The 20,931-nt window shown below is 40.3% G+C and overlaps 1 protein-coding gene across 1 annotated transcript; it reads left to right on the top strand.

Moving 5' to 3' along the window:
* The first annotated feature begins 11,511 nt into the window (after window positions 1–11,511).
* Window positions 11,512–13,390, top strand: LOC139198047 (probable polygalacturonase At3g15720). Its single transcript, XM_070826295.1, has 6 exons — window positions 11,512–11,535; window positions 11,610–11,798; window positions 12,162–12,299; window positions 12,404–12,589; window positions 12,679–12,711; window positions 13,190–13,390. The coding sequence occupies exons 1-6, from the start codon at window positions 11,512–11,514 to the stop codon at window positions 13,388–13,390; spliced, it is 771 nt and encodes a 256-aa protein (XP_070682396.1).
* Window positions 13,391–20,931: the final 7,541 nt, after the last annotated feature.

Raw genomic sequence — 20,931 nt, 5'->3', positions numbered from 1 at the left:
TTTGAGAAAGTAATCCTGTTGGGAGTCTGGCTCTCAAGATTCGGATAGCAGTGTCTCTTCGATTTTTGATAAAGTAATCATGTTGGGAGTCTGGCTCTCGAGATTCGGAGAGCTGTGCCTCTTCAATTTTTGAGCAAGCAATCTTGTTGGGAGTGTTTTCTCGAATGTGAGTAAAGGTTGGGCATTTTTGCAAGTCTACCTTGCCACAGAGCACGAAGGTTGACACACATTGGGACTTTCTAGTTATCAAGCAGTGGTGCTGTTCCTTTACCCTTGTGGGTAATAGTAGGGTAGCTGGACCTTCAAAATTTATGTGTCTAAACTTTGTAAGAGATCTTTGGCAAAGTTATCTATGGTACCTGAGGAGCTGATGTTGCATGTGAAAAGTGGTGCCTCTTCGGAATCTGAAGAGTGGTGCTTCTTCGATTTTTGAACTAACGACCCTGTTGCCCTTTCTTTTATAAGGGCACCAATTGTGTGCAAGAAGTACATTCAGAGAGTTATTACTTGTAGGAATTTTCCCCTACTTCAGAGATTTATTGCACCTCATTTCTCCTTCATCATTTCTGAGAATGTTTGGCCCATCTGACCGTCGTTTTGACTTAAACTTTGGTGAAGAGGTAGCCATGCCTTCTCAAGACAACATATGACGCCCATCATTCTTATTCCCTACTGGTCATCTTACCGTTAGGGACTCTGTGATGAAGAATGATATGACCGCTGCGGTGGTGGCCATGAACCTTCTCACTCCTAAAGATAACAAACTACTTTCCAAACGGTCTGATGAGTTAGCTGTTAAGGATTCTTTGGCTCTTAGTGTTCAGTGTGCAGGTTTGTGTCTAATATGACCCAACGCCTATTTGCTCGAACCCGCCAAGTTAAATCATTGGCGGCTGAAGTGATAAGTCTCAAACAGGAGATCAGAGGGCTCAAGCATGAGAATAAACAGTTGCACAGGCTCACACATGACTATGCTACAAACATGAAGAGGAAGCTCGACCAGCTGCATGAATCTGATGGTCAGATTTTACTTGATCATCAGAGGTTTGTGGGTTTGTTCCAAAGGCATTTATTGCCTTCGTCTTCTGGGGCTGTACTACATAATGAAACTCCAAATGATCAACCTTTGGTGCCTCCTCCTTCTAGGGTTCTGCCTAGTACTGAGGCTTCGAATAATCACCCTTTGGTGCCTCCTCTTTCTGGGGCTCTGCCGACTGCTGAGACTTCTTCTGAGCAACCTTTGTGAAGGCTCCATCTTGTTTGTTTATTTTGATTCATGTATATGTACATATTTGTAACTTATCGGAGATATCAATAAACAAGCCTTGCTTCATTTCAACGTATTGTGTTAAATGCACCAAGGCCTTCTTCACTAAATTCTTTGAATTTTTCCTTTTGTTGAAGTTTGTATGTTGAAGCTTTGTGAGTGAAGCATGTAGGTTGAGGTAGTGCTCCCTTAATTTCCCGAGTGAGGAAAACTTCTCGTTTGGAGACTTGAAAAATCCAAGTCACTGAGTGGTCGTGAGACTTCCGAGTATCAAGGTGCAGTAGCATATGGTAGGAGTCCCCCAAGTCTCCAGTCGAGGGAGTTGACGAATGAGGCACTTCCTTTCTAAGTGATAGCCCAAAACTCCTTCTTCATATATATTTGTTATGAAAGTTGTTAGGCCCAAAGAAGATGAGGCCTAGGCAATTTTTTTTTCGAAATTTTTTTTCGATTTTTTTTTTTGAATTTTCAAAATTTTGAATTTCCAAAATTTTGAATTTTCGAATTTCCGAAAAAAAAAAATATATATATATTTTAAAGCTTTGTAGGTGAAGTTTTGGTGTTGAAGTTTTGTAGGTGAAACTTTGAGGTTGAAGCTTTGTTGGGCACCATGAATTGATTTTGCTTCACACTATCTTGATCAAGATAGTGTGAAGCTTTTGTGTTGAAGCTTTGTAGGTGAAATTTTTGTGGGTGAAGCTTTTGTGGGTGAAGCTTTTGTGGGTCAAGTTTTTATAGGTGAAGCTTTTGTGGGTGAAGCTTTTGTGGGTCAAGCTTTTGTGGGTGAAGCTTTTGTAGGTGAAGCTTTTGTAGGTCAAACTTTTGTGGGTCAAGCTTTTGTGGGTGAAGCTTTTGTGTTGAAGCTTTTGTGGATGAAGCTTTTATAGGTGAAGCTTTGTAGGTGAAACTTTGGAGTTAAAGCTTTGTAGGTGAAGCTTTGAGGTTGGAGCTTTGTTGGGAACCATGAATTGATTTTGCTTCACACTATCTTGATCAAGATAGTGTGAAACTTTTGTAGGTGAAGCTTTTGTGGGTGAAGCTTTTGTGGGTCAAGCTTTGGAGTTGAAGCTTTTGTTGGGTACCATGAATTGATTTTGCTTCACACTATCTTGATCAAGATAGTGTGAAGCTTTTGAGAATTTATAGTTGTCCTCCATTGATGAAGCTTTTGTTGGTGAAGCTTTGGAGTTGAATTTTTTGTTGAATTTCCTTTTTTTTTTTTTTTTTTTTTTTGGGAAACTAGAAATTTGAAAATGTGGGAGAGACAACATATACAAATTTTGCTTCCACACTGTTGAGCAAGAGATTGTGATACAAGCCACACCTTGTAGTAGTCGAAGGTTTGGATGAACTATATAAATTGAATTTGCTTCGAAGGTTTGAGAATTGTAGTTGCCCTTCATTGATGAAGCTTTTGTTGGCACCATAAATTGGTTTTGCTTCACACTGTCTTGATCAAGAGTGTGTGAAGCTTTTGAGAATTGTGGTTTAACTCCTTTGATGAAGCTTTTGTTGGTACCATAAATTGGTTTTGCTTCACACTGTCTTGATCAAGAGTGTGTAAAGCTTTTGAGCATTGTGGTTACCCTCCATTGATGAAGCTTTTGTTGGCACCATAAATTGGTTTTGCATCACACTGTCTTGATCAAGAGTGTGTGAAGCTTTTGAGAATTGTGGTTGCCCTCCATTGATGAAGCTCTTGTTGGCACCATAAATTGGTTTTGCTTCACACTATCTTGATCAAGAGTGTGTGAAGCTTTTGAGAATTGTGGTTGCCCTTCATTGATGAAGCTCTTGTTGGCACCATAAATTGATTTTGCTTCACACTGTCTTGATCAAGAGTGTGTGAAGCTTTTGAGAATTGTGATTGCCCTCCATTGATGAAACTCTTGTTGGCACCATAAATTGAGTTTGCTTCACACTGTCTTGATCAAGAGTGTGTGAAGCTTTTGAGAATTGTGGTTACCCTCCTTTGATGAAGCTCTTGTTGGCACCATAAATTAGTTTTGCTTCACACTGTCTTGATCAAAAGTGTGTGAAGCTTTTGAGAATTATGGTTGCCCTCCTTTGATGAAGCTCTTGTTAGCCCCATAAATTGGTTTTGCTTCACACTGTCTTGATCAAGAGTGTGTGAAGCTTTTGAGAATTGTGGTTGCCCTCCATTGATGAAGCTCTTGTTGGCACCATAAATTGGTTTTGCTTCACACTATCTTGATCAAGAGTGTGTGAAGCTTTCTACGAGTTGTAGTGTTTGCATTGTTACAGAGGGGAAATGTTTGAAGCAGATGCAAGAGAGCTGAATAGCTTGATCTTCGTATGCCATGCACTGAAGTTGCTGTTGGCTTGCAATAAGACTTTGTTAGTGACTATAACTCTTGTTGGGCATAAGTGCTCCCCCTAGTTGAGTTGTCAAGCTTGAGGGTTTTTGATTATTTGTGAATGCTAGGAGTTCACATGTACAAGTTGTACCACTCGTCTTCTGATAAGTGGAATGAATGGTGAGTTGCTTTCATCACTTGGTTAGTGGTATGAAGGTGAGTTCCTTCTTCCCCTGGTTGGTGGCATGAATGGTAAGTTGCCAAATGATATTAAAGTACGGGTTGTACATTTCATCACCTGGTTGGTGGCATGAATAAGAGTACAGGTTGTACATTTCATCACCTGGTTGGTGGCATGAAGATGAGTTCCTTCTTCACCTGGTTTTTAGCATTAGTGGCAAGTTGCCAAATGATATTAGAGTACGGGTTGTACATTTCATCACCTGGTTGGTGGCATGAAGGAGAGTATGGGTTGTACATTTCATCACCTGGTTGGTGGCATGAAGATGAGTTCCTTCTTCACCTGGTTGGTGGCATGAGTGGCAAGTTGCTAAATGATATTAGAGTACGGGTTATACATTTCATCACCTGGTTGGTGGCATGAAGGAGAGTACGGGTTGTACATTTCATCACTTGGTTAGTGAGAATAAGGGTAAGGTGTCTAGGCACATTGTAGCAACTGTCAAATGACACAAAATATGCTGAACCCTTTCAAAGCACAGTTGGCTTATGTATGAATATGTTGGAATGTATGATTGAACGAATATACTGTGAAGCTGTTCATTTATTTGTATAGTCTTGTTGACATATACTTAGACTTTGTTTTATGTTGCAAGCATTCATGTTGAAGCTTTGAACCCGAGTGTTTCATTGCTAGGAATGTAAGAGGATTAGGATCAAGTTGTCCAAATCACCTCTTTATTGAATTCATGCTAAATAGTCTTCGTTACATAGGATGTCGAACGGCTGAAGCTTAACACTTGTACAATGTGAGTTTATTTGTAATAGTATTTCAAGTGATCAGCGTTCCATGGATGGCCAAGGGTCTTGCCATCAGAGCTTCTAAGCTTGTAGGAGCTAGGGCGACTGATGTCAACAACTTCAAACGGTCCATCCCAGTTTGGACTAAGTGTTCCTTCACTCGGAACTCTGTCGCAGAGTAATATTTTCTTCAATACCCAGTCCTCTACTTTGAAAGAATGAGGTTTGACCCTTGAGTCATAGTAGTTGGAGATGCGCTGCTTGTAGGCGACATTCCTCAAGTGAGCCTGGTTTCTGTGTTCCTCGACTAGATCTAAGTTGAGGGTAAGTTGTTTGTCATTTTCGCTTTGCACGTAGTTCTGGACTCGGAACGTTGCTTGTTCAAGCTCAACTGGGACAACTGCCTCTGTACCAAAGGTAAGTGAGAATGGGGTTTCTCCTGTTGATGTCCGATACGAAGTGCGGTATGACCAAAGAACTTAAGGTACAAATTTTGGCCAACAACCTTTAGCCTTGTCCAAGCTGGTTTTCAAAGTTCGCTTGATTATTTTGTTGATAGCTTCAACTTGTCCATTAGACTGGGGATGAGCTGGGGAGGCAAAACATAAGTTGATGTTGAACTTAGAGCAGAACATCCTGAACTTATTGTTATCGAACTGTCGCCCGTTGTCAGTGATTATAGCATTAGGAATGCCGAATCTGCAAAGGATGTTCTTCCATACGAAGTCTTCTATTTTTACCTCAGTAATGGTTGCCAAGGGTTCTACTTTGGCCCACTTTGTGAAGTAGTCACCTGCAACGATTGCATAGCGAACCTTGCCCTTCCCTGCAGGCATTGGGCCGATCAAATCAAGTCCTCATTGGGCGAAGGGCCAATGGCTGATCGTAGGAGTGAGTGGCTCGGGAGGGGAGTGAGGAATAGTTGCGTAGCGTTGACACTTATCACATGAGCGGGATATTCTGATGGCATCTTGGTGGAGTGTTGGCCAGTAATATCCTTGACGAAAAACATTGTGTGCTAAAGATCAAGATCCATCATGATCTCCGTAGACTCCTTCATGTATTTCTCGAATGACAGTTTCCGCCTCTGCGGGCTTAAGGCATCTTAGGTATGGTAGGTTAAAACCCCGCTTGTAGAGTTGGTCATTAATGATCAAGTAACGGGTAGCCTTGTATCAAATCTGCTTAGCTTGGACATTGTCATTTGGAAGGGTGCCATGAGCAAGGAATCTATAAATCGGGGTAATCCAACTATCTCCTTGTTGTAAGTTGCACACTTCCACATCCATGGTACTTGGTGCTGCCAACAATTCGACCTGAATTTTTCTCCCAATCTTGTCTTCCACCGCTGAGGCGAGGCGAGGTGAGCCAAAGCATCTGCATGACTGTTTGCCGCTTGAGGAATTTGGGTGATCTGGTAGTGGAAGTGCTTAAGCAACAATTGTGTTTATGCCATATATGCTGCCATGGAGCTATCTTTAGCGTCAAAGTTGTTGGTGACCTGGTTAACCACCAATTAGGAGTCACTAAAGATATCAATTCGTTTAACCCCAAGGTGTTTGGCCAAACGTAAGCCTGCTAAGAGGGCTTCATATTCGGCCTCATTGTTTGACGCCTTGAATTTGAAACGAAAAGCATACTCTATCGCCACTTTGTCAAGGGTCGTAAGGACTAGTCCTGCTCCACAACCCTGTTGGTTGGACGAGCCATCAACATATAGACTCCATGTTGGGGTTGTTGGTTCTATTTTCTAAGCTTCCGAGGGAAATGAAACCACTTCTTTAGGCATAGAAACAATGTCAACAGGATATGTGAAGTCGGCGATGAAGTCTGCCACTGCTTGGCCCTTCTCAGCTGGCTTTGGTTGGTAGGAGATGTCAAACTCACCCAATGCTATCGCCTATTTGATCATTCGTCGGGAAGTGTCAGGACGTTGGAGTATCTATCGAAGAGGATGATTGGTAAGCACGATGATGGAGTGTGCTTAGAAGTAAGGGCGAAGTTTTCGAGCAGACATGACCAATGCTAGAGCGAATTTCTCAATGTTAGAGTATCATGTCTCCGCATCTTGTAAGGCCTTGCTAGCGTAGTAGACAGGCCGTTCGACATTACCATCATTTCGAATGAGAACGAAACTTACTGCTGAAGCCGATACCAACAGATAGATAATAAGAGTGTCACCAACTTCAGGTTTGGAGAGCAAATGGGCTTTACTCATGTAGTCTTTGAGGTTATTGAATGCCTCAACACATTCATCAGTCCATGTAATGTACTTCTTACTTCCCTTAAGTGCTTTGAATAAAGGAGCACATCTGTTGGTGGCCTTAGAGATGAACCTAGTTAAGGCTGCCACCTTACCAGTAAGGCTCTGGATGTCTTTCATGTCGAGGATTGCTTTGATCTTCTCGGGATTAGCCTCAATGCCTCGTTGGCTTATCATGAAGCCCAAGAATTTGCCAGAGCCTACGCCGAAGGCACATTTGTTGGGGTTCAACCTCATTCGATACCTCTTTAGAATGGTGAAAGTTTCAAATAGGTTGGTGATGTGTTGGTCAGCATGTTTTCTCTTGACTAGCATATCATCAACGTAAACTTCCATGCTCTTCCCAATTTGTTCGGCGAACATTGAATTAACCAGTCTCTGATAAGTCGCTCCTGCATTCTTTAGGCCGAATGGCATGACTTTATAGCAATATAGTCCCTTATCAGTAATGAAGGCTATGTGTTCTTGGTCCGGAGGGTTCATGAGGATTTGGTTGTATCTTGAGTAAGCATCCATGAAGCTCAGGAGTTCACACCCTGCCGTAAAGTCTATAAGTCTGTCTATGAGAGGAAGATGAAAGATATCCTTCGGGCATCCTTTATTTAGGTCGGTGTAATCGACACACATTCTTCACAAGATCTTTTGGAGCAGGAGACTTTCCTTGGTCGGATTCTTCTTAACAAAGACAGCATTTGCTACCCACGTTGGATAATTGACTTCGCAGACGAAGCCTATGCCTTTGAGTTTTTCAACTTCTGCCTTCATTGCCTTGTACCGTTCAGCGTCATAAGATCTTCACTTCTGTCTCACTGGCCTGGTCTTGGGGTCAATACTTAAGCGATGACAGATTATATTGGGAGAGATGCCTGGCATGTCCTCGTATGACCAGGCGAAGACCTCAGTGTTCTCTTGTAAAAAGAGATCAATGCCAACCGAATGGGTGGTGACAAGGTGGTACCAATCTTCACCATGCGATCCGGATAATCTTTTGAGATAGATACATTCTCCAACTCTTCAGTGGGTTGTGCTTGCTGGGTGAAAGAGTCATCTCGAGGATCGTCAGGTTGACTGTCGCCACCGTGAAGATCCAAGTTGGCTTCGTCTGGGCTGGTCTTTATGACTTGGTCATGTATAGAAAGGGTTTCCTTGGGAACTGGCAGGTGTTGTTGCTTGACCGAAGTGTTATAACATGATCCTGCACTAAGTTGATCTCCTCTGATGTAACCATTGCCATAGGGGTTGGAAATTTTATCAACAACATATGTATGGATATCATGGCCTTGAGATCATTGATGCCTGTGTGTCCGAAGATGACATTGTATACCGTTGGGCAATCAACCACCAGGAAGTTAGTGGTAATGGTAGCTGTGTAAGGGCATGTACCAATGGTGAAAGGTAAGTGTATGCTCCCCAAAGGTTGCACGATATCACCAGAGAAGCTTATTAGAGGGGAAATCGAGCGGTCAAGCAAGTGTTCAGCTATATTAAGTGCCCTGAAAGCTTCAGCAAACATGATATTGACCGAAGCCCCCGTGTCTACTAGGATTCGTCGTACTTCAAAGTTGGTTATGTGAGCTTCCACGATCAGTGGGTCGTTGTGAGGGTAGATGATACCTCTTTCTTCCTCAGCGTAGAAACATATTGGATCCTAGTTAGGCTTTTAATACTTACCTCATTTGATGTCTTCCACGTGAAACACTTAGTGGCCGGACCTTAAAGTTCGTTCACTATTTTTCATGGCCCTGTTAGAAGATTTAGATATGGGTGTGCCACCACTTATGGAATATATCACATTTACCTAGTGTTGGTTACGGTTACCCCTTGGAGGGTGAAGGAGAAATTGATCAATTTTTCCTTCACGTGCCAAAGCTTCAATATGATCACGAAGGGTGATACACTTCTCGCCGTCATGGTCGTTATGCTCGTGGTAGCAGCAAAACGTGCCCGTATTCTTCGTGGGCTTGTAATCCGGGTGCCTCGACTTTGGCTTCAGTATCAAGTGTGCTATGCTGGGGTAAATGACCACGCATGTGGCATTCAAAGGTGTGTATGCCTCATACCTCGGGGTAGGGGTTGTCCTGACACGTGTTTGACCCACTGTGTTGACTGCCTGGGATCGGGGATTATCATGACGATACCCTTGGTTATCGCGGTAGTGTCCCTTACTTCTTTTACTAAAATGAGAATGGTGAGGATGGAAATCTTTCCTTTTGCCCTGAGATTGATATGTCTGTTGACTTGGCAAAGTATTAAGTAAGGCAGGGGGAGGCACCGCTGCCGTTTGGAAGGTCGAGGTATTCTCATTTGGTTAGATCTGGCTTCCACTCCCTACTTGCTGATAATGGGTGGTTGTGGGGGATTTCCCTTGATATGTCCTTGCCTCGGCGGAGGCATGATTGTAAGCATGTGCCATCACCTTAGAGTAAGTCTTCCAAGTGTTGGTATTGATCATGTACTTGAAGAAACAATCATGTAGGCCTGCCATGAAGGCCTTGAGGGCGGTCTTTTCATCTGCCTCAGCGCAGCGAGAATACTCATGGCTGAAACGACCAGCACACTCTCGTAGTGACTCGTCCGGCTTCTGGTGAATAGTGTACAAGTCATTTGCAGAATGCAAGCGATCAGTCTGAAAGATGTGTTGAGAGACAAACAGTTTTCTCAGTTCCTCAAATGAGTCTACTGTCTCAGGTGGAAGACGGCAATACCAGTTTAGAGCTCCGTCAGAGAGGGTGGAGGGGAAGAGAAGACATCACTCTTTGTCGGTGTGCATCCAATATGCCATGGTGGACTCAAAGAGGTTAAGGTGTTCAATTGGGTCCTCCCTTCCAGTATAGAGTTGTAAACCAAGCTTTTGTTTTGTCTTCGCTTGAAGGGGGTGTCGAGGATCCTCCTTGTGAGAGGGCCAAACCTGGGTTGGTTCCAGTCAGGTATCTCAGCCTGACGTTCGGCCTTCAACTTGTTTACTTCCTCAATGAGCTGTAGGACAAGGGGGTCTTGAGTGGAGTCATGTACCACTAGGATTTTCTTTCGAATGTCTCCATCGCCTCTTGGAAGTAGGAAAGTTTGAGCAAAGGCGTGTGATTTTTCCTTGAACTCGCCATACTGACTTCTAGGGCGAGTCTGTCGGAATACCTCAAAGTCCCATGTACCTTCATGTTCCTCTAGGATACGTCTTTCCTTCCCTAGATTGGTTGCTGGCCTAGGTCGTGGGAGGGGACCGAGTCTTTCAGAAACCCTTGGGTCATTGATCTTCGGGCATATGTATAGGGGATTCTCTCGACGTTGCTTTAGGAAGTCTCGGCAGTCACGATAAATGGCTTTCGATCCTTCCAACCCTTCTGCAAGGAGGTGTCTTCCTCCACTTCTCTTGCTTCGGGTCGAAGCAGCTGGGTTGAAAGAAGTCTTATGTTGATCAATGTTTTGATGATTAGCTCACTCCTCATCAGGGATACCCATGTCGAATGAAGGTGACCCTTCGTGTTGGGGGGCACCCAAATGATGGTTGATGTCCACAGGGGCAACAAGCTCGCGTGTTTGAGTACGCATAGTTTTGTGGAGCGTCTCAAAAAGCTTCTCATACTGCTCCTGGAGGACCTCATTCTTCATTGCTATCTTGTTGTTTTGATAGCTTCTAGCTCATCGAATTTAGCTTGAAGAGCAACCTTTTTTCCTTCCTTCTTTCGTTGCTTCACACTAGGTGCAAGAGGGGTGTCATTCTATGTGCTGTGGCTTCCTTCGCTCCCCATGTTGGAGAGGGATGCCTGGTCAAAAGAAAGTGTACAAATGGTGGATACCAGCTTAACAAAGCTGAAGAGAGTGAGAATAAGTGTCGTTCCCACAGACGGCACCAAATGTTGATGCACAAAATCAGTGAGGACTTTGGTACAACAGAAAATGTTAAGTTTGTGATCTTTGCTAGATTGCTCCAGTCACTAGTGTGGATAAGTATGTAAATGGATAGAGACAGGGAAGCAAACACAAGATGTACGTGGTTCACCCAGATTGGCTACGTCCACGGAGTAGAGGAGTTCTCATTAATTGTGAAGGGTTTACACAAGTACATAGGTTCAGGCTCTCCTTTAGTGAGTACAAGTGAATGATTTAGTACAAATGACATTAGGAAATATTGTGAGAGAATGATCTCTATTTATAGAAGAGAGTTTCTAGTTTCATTCTGACATTGACACGTGTCGTGTTGTGATTGGCTTCTGATGTTAACACGTGTCGCGCTATGATTGGCTACTGATGTCGACACGTGTTGCGCTGTGATTGGCCTCATGGTTGGAGGGAAACTCTTCTGGGTTCTTGACGGTATAACGTTGACTGGTGCTCAGTAGTTTCGGGATTGGTCAAGTATAGTACAAATATATATATATATATATATATATATATATATATATATATATATATATATATATATCTCATAGTAGTTATATATGCTTACATTGTTAGACTATGAATTTGAACCACAAAATAAGAATCGTTATAATCAATGATACAGCTCTATAGTCCCTTAACATAGGCATCTTATATCGTTATTTTTTGGCAAGAAAAGATTTCCATATATATATATATATATATATATATCACCATAATCCTATTCGCTTCTATCAGATCAGCAAGTTTATAAAATTCTGAAATATTTTTTTTCTTTCAAAAAGTTTATAAATATCAAATTTAGAATGTTAACATTAGGAGCCAACAGGGTGTGATTATATGTAACTTTACTATAGCCATTCTTGCTCTCCATTCTTTAAATTTTCTTGTTTATGTTGTGCAGGAGAGCCCTTCAGTTAGCTTTCTGCTTTTGGTTATTGCATCATCTTTTTTCGGTATTGGTTTTGGCCAAAACGGTACTTCTAATGTGCTTGATTTTGGTGCCACTGGAAATGACATAGCTGAAGATACCCGCGTAAATAATTTCTCTCTTCTTATAGAGAAATTTTTAGTTGTGATGGGAACACGGATGGTACACCACGTGTTTATATGCAAGTGGTGAAATTTTTTAATTTTTAAGTTATTAACCTTTTAACACACATAACCCACCATTTCTATAGGGACACGTGGTGTACCATTTCGTGTGACTGTCACATTGAAAAATCTCTCATTCTTATATATCTGCTTCTAAGATTATTTTTCAAGGAACCTTCAATTTCTGCTACACCAACAAAGATAAAATAATAAGAATAAAGAAAAAAAAAAGATAAACATGCTAAAATCATTTTTCAAAAATGTTCTTGGCACTTCAAATTCATTTTTCAAAAAAAATTATTTAGAACTCGAAGTTTTATCTGATCACTTTTCTTTAATTGTATGTGACCAAATAAATTAGGCTTTCTTCAATGCATGGGAAAGAACGTGTGGAACTGAGGGTGCGAAACATGTCCTGAAAATCCCATATGGGAAAACATACCAACTGAAACCTCTGAAATTTGAGGGTCCTTGCAAGGTAGACAGAGTTAAAATCCAGGTAAATATATAATATATCAGAGTCTCATTGATCACAGCCCTTCATTTAATCAGAGTTTACTTGAAGCCTTTTTCTCCATTTGATATTAATTTCGCGGGCTTTAGATTTTAGGGAATATTGAGGCACCCTCTAATCTTAGTGACTGGAATGAGTGTCAATCCGGATGCTGGCTGTGCTTCTCAAACGTGAGCAATCTGGCGGTTGTAGGAACAGGAGAGATTAATGGCCACGGTTATCTGTGGTGGAGAAATAAAGCAGCTCAAGCAATTGACAACACAAAAGTCTCCAATGTATTCTCTTTCCATTAATCTTTTTAGACTATATACTCATAAACTCAAGAAATTTCTAAATGATTTTGTGTCTCTGTGTGTGCGTTCAGGTGACTAATTACGAGGGTTGTAATGCACCTACGGTAATTAACTGTTTTTCATGATTCCTGATCACTACATTGTATATAGTAAATCAAGAAAAGAAAGTCATACTCCGAATTATGTAGTCCATTGACTGGAATCATAAAAAATTTAGCCATTTGATGCGTATTTTTTTCAAAATTGCCAGAAAAAAAAAAAAATCATTGAAACGTATTGCAACATGGCTGAAGGGACTCGTATTTTCTTATTCATGTCCACGGATGAACAATAGTAGTCAAATGGCTAAACTAACTTATCTGATAGAGTTTCGCAAAAATAAAAAATAAAACTCCGTGAAACTGCTAAATTCTGGACGGTTCCAAATCGTTTTTCATTTATTTTTTAACAAAGAAATTATATGTTGGAATGCAACAGTTTTAAAAATTAAACCAGTGTGACAAACTTCAACTATTGGCATTATTTTTTCATTTATTGAGTTACGAAATACCAGTAGTTTTGAGTATATCATTGTCGTTGCAGGCTATACACTTTGACCAGTGTGACAATCTTCAACTGGGTGGATTTGCTTCTATTGATAGCCCAAGAAACCATATCCGGATGCATAGATGTAATGATGTCTACATTTCAAACATTCATATAACTGCACCAGAAGACAGCCCCAACACTGATGGTATCGCCATCTCTTCGACAAGTCATGTGAAAGTGCTTGACTCTGATTGAAACTGGTAATTCAAATATCTCTCCTCTTCTTATTAGTTAATTACCTATCTTCTTGCTTTTGTTAACTACATTGTAAAAGATGAAGAATTGGTATAGAGGAAGAGGAAGATGATAGAGAGAAGCAAGAGAGATTCTAGAGAGAGAGAGAGTTTAGAGAGAGAAATATGATTTGTATTGATTGATTGAATGAAGGTTACACAACTGTTTTTATAAGAGAAAGCCTAACTACTCTAACCAAATACTAACCAACTTACTAAGCTAACTGTATTTCTAATTGTATTGCTAACTTGTATACTTAATACTCCCCCTCAATCTCAACTGGGGAAACCCAGTTTGAGATTGGAAGAACATTTGCAATCACTGCTATGAAACCAGAAAATAGAACACAAAGTTGAACCATTTGCAATCTTGCAATCCCATAGCAAAGTCTCAAATAACCAACATTGAAATATGGACAAATGGACGCACTGCAGAGAAACTTCAAAACAATTGGAGATAGGGTTCAAGAGTTCTGGTATTGATCATTGTGCAACTTCATTTGATGAGATGGCCAATCAGCTGAAATACAGGAGGACCACAGCCTATGTAGCAAGGGGTACAGAGTTCCAAAACACAAGATTGCAGGGAAGATGGCTCGAGGAAAGAAATTGATGTCCAATAGTCACATCATATAGAACATCCCTACTATGATTGCCTAATGAATTTTCAGGTGGTATAATATCTAGCTGTAACTCTTCTTTACCAAATCCAAGAACTGCAGCACTGTTTTCTTTTAACTGCACTGGTTTTTCATTTCTCTGCTTAGTCTTGCGTTGTCATTTCTTTTCAGCAGACACATCATCTAAATTCTCACCACGACAAGCCAAACTCACAAAGTTCTGCTCACAGATAACACTTGTCGATAAAATGCACAAATGGTACTTGCTCATATAAAAATCCAATATTCCCATCCAAAACATCCAATATTCCACTGCCTCTCACATGAGCTTCAATTAAAGAACAACCTCTTATAAAATTGTAACACACCCTCAGGCTGGTTATAACAATTTCTTGCGGGATTACCCTTCGTGGGGTTTACTGTCAACAACTTCATTTAACATTGGCTTCAGCCTTTAAAAATAGAAAAATAACAAACTATAGTGTGGCATTGGTCTTAACTATAGTACCACGGGATCGCCCTTTGTGGATTTTACTGAAAACAACTACTCTTAACAATGGCTTCGGCATTCACAATTTCAACAACAGAAAATTCACATCTATGTAGGATTACCCTTCGTGGGATTTACCTATTCACATCACGGAATTACCCTTTGTGGGATTTACCATTAACAATTTCTTCTACCCTTCGTGGGATTTACCTACTCACATCACGGAATTACCCTTTCTGGAATTTACTGTTAACAACTTCTACAAACTTCATCATATAACCTGACTTACTGTAGATTCATGCTAACAATTGAGTTGGTTAGACTCGACATTATAGACTGTAATAAAGAAAATACTGCACCATTCTTTCAATTAGCATTATAGAAACCCATAATACTCCAGTTAATGGGATGCATATGGAGGCAAAATCAGTGGACCCCTTTGCCGTTGATTGGGCAACAATATTAGCGTCAATGTCAAATGTGTCAAATGACTTGCCACTAGTTCTAGAACCTGCTAAAGTTGGTGACGAGCTGCAACAAGATGCAAAGATGACTTATCTCCCTTCTGCTTGTTGAGGTTCAGATGACCATACTCTAGACATTGTGATGAAGGAGAGTACGAGTTGCAGAAAGATCAAACCCAATAAACTTGCAGAATATCAGTGAAGCAGAGAAAGAACTGGACACCACCATACAAATTGCACAATCTAGCGATGACCAAAATTCTTGAATCCAAAAATTCCAAGTATCACAAACATTGATCTTGACATGAAGAATCTTGAAAGAAAATATCACAAACAACTGGAAGAACCCAAAAAAGATTCACAAGAAAAACAAACAAGCGGAGTGTAAATTCAATATATCACTCTTTGGCTATCGGCCTTACTAATGGACAAAATAGTGAACATTTTGTTACTGAAACATTTAATTAAACAGGTTATGTGCACTGTGGAAACCAGAAATCAAGAACCTGATAAGAACTTAAATCTTAACCCAAGAATGTTGAGAGAGAAAACCAGAAGTCTCTTATCGATCTAAGGCAGAATATGGAACCTTACAATCTTCTCGAGCAAAGGGGAATGATACGCTTCAAGCTCCAAGCTTGGTGGAAGAAAGATTGTCACAGACTTCAAACCTTTATGATCTCCCACAATTCACAAGCTTTCAAGAACCTGCAGCCTTATACGGTGCCCTACAAGCCTAAAAAGCCATCACAGCACAAGAAATGCCTGAACAACGATCAAGAACAGAGTTCAGCCCTACATCGAAAGAAACAAACCCTTTCAAGCTTAGCAATAGGATGATCCGAGACCATTCGACCATGTTCTTGGCATAAAAAACATCAAAAACCATGTTGGAATTGGAATCACAAGCCGGCGATATGATAATATCCCAACCCTGATTAACATCACTAGGATCAAGGACGGGCCCAGAACACCGTGAATTGAAATCGGTCCGTCAAGAAACAGATTCGGGTACCACACTTCTTCTCTCAGGCTTTCCTTCGAATACCTTGTGAACATGACTCAAGGTACTTACTTGCTGACTCTGTATCAGAACAACAAAATCAATCCCCAAAATCGATGAGAACTAAAGATCGGTGAAAATTAATCACGTTCAGTAGAGAAATCTCTGATCACAGTCCAGAAAAATCAACCCAGAAGTAAAACGAAGATCGCGGAAGCACCCAGAAATTTATCCAAACATCTAATGAAAATTTGGAAACAACTAAGCTAGAAACAGATGAAAAATAATGGGAAGTGGAACCACTAGAATCTATAGCGTGGGCCTAGCGACTCTGATACCATGTTAACTACATTGTAAAAGATAAAGAATTGGTACAGAGGATGAGGAAGATAATAGAGAGAAACAAGAGAGATCTAAAGAGAGAGAGTTTAGAGAGAGAAATATGATTTGTATTGATTGATTGAATGAAGGTTACACAACTATTTTTATAAGAGAAAGCTTAACTAGTCTAACCAAATACTAACCAATTTACTAAGCTAACTGTATTTCTAACTGTATTGCTAACTTGCATACTTAATAGCTTTTACTTATTTACTATCTATAGGTGATGACCAAGGTCTAAAATATCAATATTATCGGTGAAATATCGCTGATAATATTATTTTTTTAAGATGACGATATTTTCACACTTATTCATTTAATTATCGTCAATATATCGTGATAATATCGATAATATCAATAATATCGCGATATTATCGATAATATCGTCGAGGCTCCGTCGTCGCAGCCACCAAGATATGCGCCTCTCTTTGCAATCCACGCTCAGACCCATCAAAATGAGCAATCCCTTTTCTTCGGATCCCAAAACCCACTCGGGTTTGATGGATCCTCCACCTCGTACGGCCTAAACAAGGCCTCCCCTTGCCTGATGGTGCTCGCTGGGAGGTGAGAAAGGGAGGAAGAACGGTCCACATGTGGTGATGGTGCTCGCCAGAGTGTGCGCCACTGTGGTGGAGGTCACGATGGGGTATGGGTGTGGTGTGTCTGTTTTCCGAGAAGGAGACTTGCAAAGATGGGGGAGAAGAAACAAGGAAAGGAATGAGGGATAAGGTTCGAGGGATTGGGGAAGGGGGAAACACGGGGAAGTAGGGTGTGTGTGTGTTTATTTGCTCTGGGAATGAGAGTTGCAGAGAAAAGATAGGGGGAGAACCGGAGAAGAAACAAGGAGAGGAATGAGGGAGAAGGATCGAGAGATTGAGGGTCTGTGTGTGTGTGTGTGTGTGTTATCCGAGAGAAAAAAAAACTTCCAAATAATTCATATAACATTTATATATATATATATATATAATATAAATCCCCCAAACGATATATATATATATATATATATATATATATATATATATATTATATGTATAAATCTTAAACTTTTGACAACTTTTGAAAAGACAAAAAGTAGTGGTTTCATACTCAAAACTGTGTGCCACTTCCAACTCCTTTACATTCCCAGAGTATCGGATCATCACACCTTTTTTGACCCTTCGAAATTTGAAAAACCTCTATTACACCTTTTCGTTTCTTCTTTTTCCCTTAGCCATTTCAAAGCCTTTCCAGAGCCCTTTCAGAGCTTCAAACTGAATAAATGGATCTGCAGCTTGCGCCACTTCAAATTAAATATTAAATACCTTCTTTCTCTCTCATTTATTCACAAATGGCAAGCTGCAGAGGATCGTCGAGGTTTTGCTGCTACGTACGACATCGAAAGTTCCAGATTTGTTACATTTGTGTAATTATTATTTTATTGTTGGTCCACGCAGATTCTATTTGGCCTTTACACAAAGGGTTCCATATTTAAGTTAAGTTTACAAACTTATATTTATATTATTGTAATTTATACAACAACAAAAAAAATTGTGTGGACCCGTGCATGTGATCTAAGAACCAAATAATACTTGCATGTTAATTTTTTGAAGTAATTAAGTAATGTTGTATAATTATTCCCTAGGATAATTTTAATATGTTTAATGTTATTTATTATTTTATTATCAAATCTGATTATTATTCATTAATATTAGTTTTTATTATTCCATATTATTTTTATAATTACTTAAATTGTTACAATCATTTTCTTTACTTCCTATTTAATTCTTCTGTAGAATAACTTTATTATTTAGGTTCTCTTATATAACCGTCACTACTATATTTTTTGGCCAAAAAATAATTGCCTAATTTCCATGAAAAATAAATATAGGTACGTTTAAGATGTCTAGTGGAGTTACTAAACGTGATCCAGCTTAGGAACATGGAGACCCAATAGACGGAAACAAACATGGCACAATTTGCAAGTATTGTGGTCGGGTAATGAAGAGTGGCGGAGTGACACGACTTAAGTACCATCTTAGTGGATTAGATCCAGGAAATAATGTCCAACGATGCGATAATGTCCCCCCATAAGTGAAGACATTCATCACCACATTATTAAAAAATAAAAAACACCAGAAGGAAAAGAAAACACATGAAATGGAAAATATTCAAGCTGGGCTACGAGGAGAAGTCATTGGCCAAGCAGTTGATAGTGATGATGATGACGATGAGGACGAATGTGATGATGACATGGGACCTGAAGAATGACGCAATTTCAAATAAGCATTACGTGCCTCCAAACAGTCAACATGGGAAAGAAAACACCTTCATAAAATTCCTAATAAAGCACAAGGTTCCGGGACAAGTGGTGGTGCACAAATGAGACGGGGAGGAAGTGTTAGAGAATCACAACCAACACCACCAATAGCCCCAAGTTTATATAAGTCATCCAAAGCATGTCAAAAGAGTGTTTGGAGTTATTTCACTGGAGGTAATGTGAAATAGGGAATGGGGCGTCTAATTAGCAAGTTCTTTAACTTTGAAAATGTCCCTGCTGAGAAGGCATCATCACATCAATTCAAAAATATGGTATTGGGATGTCAACAGGCCGGTGTTGGAGTACAACCTCCCATTCCCTATGAGGTAAGAAACAAATATTTGGAAATGGAGTATAAAGGCATTGGCGAGTATGTTAACAAGTTGAGGTCAAAGTGGAAAACTAATGGTTGCATAATCATGTGTGACGGATGGACTGGCCCGACCAAATTGTCTATCACAAACTTCATGGTATACTCCAAGGGAAAGACAATTTTTTTTAAGTCCGTTGATGCTTCATACTATATAAAAAACTACAAGTATATTTACAAATTATTGAGGGATGTAATCATGGAGGTGGGAAAGCATAATGTTGTCCAAGTCATGACTGACAACGGTTCTGCATTTGTCAAAGCTGGAAAAAAGTTAATGAAGCATCATAATGTGTTTTGGACATCATGTGCAGCACATTGTATTGATCTCATGTTTGAGGAAATGGGGAAGAGAGAGAATATTACTAATGTCATATGTTGATGCACAAAACCGAAGGGGTATTGGGACAACGTAAATCCGACCGTGAATCTGTAAGAAAGTAAATAACACAAGATGTATCATGGTTCACCCTAATATTTGGGCTACATCCACACTGATATTGTATTTCTCTGACTGTATGTATGGATTACAAGGGTGAGGGGGAGTCCCCCAGAGAAAGACAGAGTTTGAAAGGGCTCTTTGTTTATGAGCATGAAAGCTTGAGAGAGATGAGCTTTGTGAGGGTGAAGAGGCTTGAGGTTTGTGATGGTGAGGAGGCCCTTTTATAGAATAAGGGCTCCTCCCCTTTTTAAATATTACGAGGTCTAAATACAGAGGCCCTAAGTATGGTACAAACAGTAGTCCTCCAAGTCATCAGTCAAGAGAGTATTTTGGCTGGAGACTTGAAATTCAGTCCATGTGTGGGCCGAAGTAACTAGATGTTGTCTTGAACTGATGCTCGATATGAGGCGGTGCTCAATCTGAAGTGATGCTCAACTAGAAGTAGTACATGTTGCGAGGCTGCTCTGCTTGTGGCTTATGTTGCTTTGGTTGGCTTAGTTTGTGGCGTTGAAGGTGAGGGAGTCCCTTTTATAGAATAAGGGCTCGCTCCTCAATACATAAGTGATGGGCTAAGAGTGATGCTCGCGGCAAGGCGGTTGCTCAGCTGATGCTCTCTAATAAAGGTGAGGGAGTCCCTTTTATAAAATAAGGGCTCGCTCCTCAGTACATGAATAATGGATGCTCTCTAATGAAAGTAAGGGAGACCCTTTTATAGAATAAGGGCTCGCTCCTCAATACAAAAATAATGGGCTAAGTCCCCCAAGTATTTTTCATGAGGCCCAATATATGGTACATAGTGTAGTCCCCCAAGTCTTCGATCAATAGAGTCTGTTGGCTGGAGACTTCAAATTGAATCCATGTATGGGCTGAAGTGACGGTTGTTCGGAGGTGGTAGTTGTATACCCTGCACTGAAGCTTTGTAGGTGAAGCTTTGCAAGTGAAGCTTTTGAAGCTAGAGCTTTGTAAATGAAGCTTTTAAAGCTGGAGCTTTTGTAAATGAAGTTTTTGAAGCTAGAGCTCTGTAAATGAAGTTTTTGAAGCTAGATTGACATGAGTGATGCTCATGAATGTTTATGTTGATTGACATGGTGATGCAAATGGATGTTGACGATGCTCATGAATGTTAACATGAGTGATGCTCATGAATGTTGACATGAATGATGGTCATGAATGTTTATGTATGATTGACATGAGTGATGCTCATGAAATGTTTATGTATGATTGACATGAGTGATGCTCATGTATAATTTTGGAGTACTGGACGTACTTTTGATCACCTGGTTGGTGATAATAGCGGCAGACTACCGAATAATTTTGGATTACTGGGCATACTTTTGATCACATGGTTGGTGGTAATAGCGGTAGGCTGCAGAATAATTTTTGTAGTACTGGGCGTACTTTTGATCATCTGGTTGGTGATAATAGAGGGCCTGCCTC

Source organism: Malus domestica, chromosome 08 (assembly GCF_042453785.1).
Source record: "Malus domestica chromosome 08, GDT2T_hap1".
NCBI classification, from domain to species: domain Eukaryota; kingdom Viridiplantae; phylum Streptophyta; class Magnoliopsida; order Rosales; family Rosaceae; genus Malus; species Malus domestica.
The sequence above is the reverse complement of the archived record's forward strand: the minus strand, read 5'-3'. Positions and strand labels throughout refer to the sequence as shown.

Coding starts and splice junctions, on each gene's coding strand:
- LOC139198047 (XM_070826295.1), top strand. CDS start 11,512: ATGTTAACATTAGGAGCCAACAGG. Junction 11,536..11,609: donor TAACATTAGGAGCCAACAGG/GTGTGATTATAT, acceptor TATGTTGTGCAG/GAGAGCCCTTCAGTTAGCTT. Junction 12,590..12,678: donor ACAACACAAAAGTCTCCAAT/GTATTCTCTTTC, acceptor GTGTGCGTTCAG/GTGACTAATTACGAGGGTTG.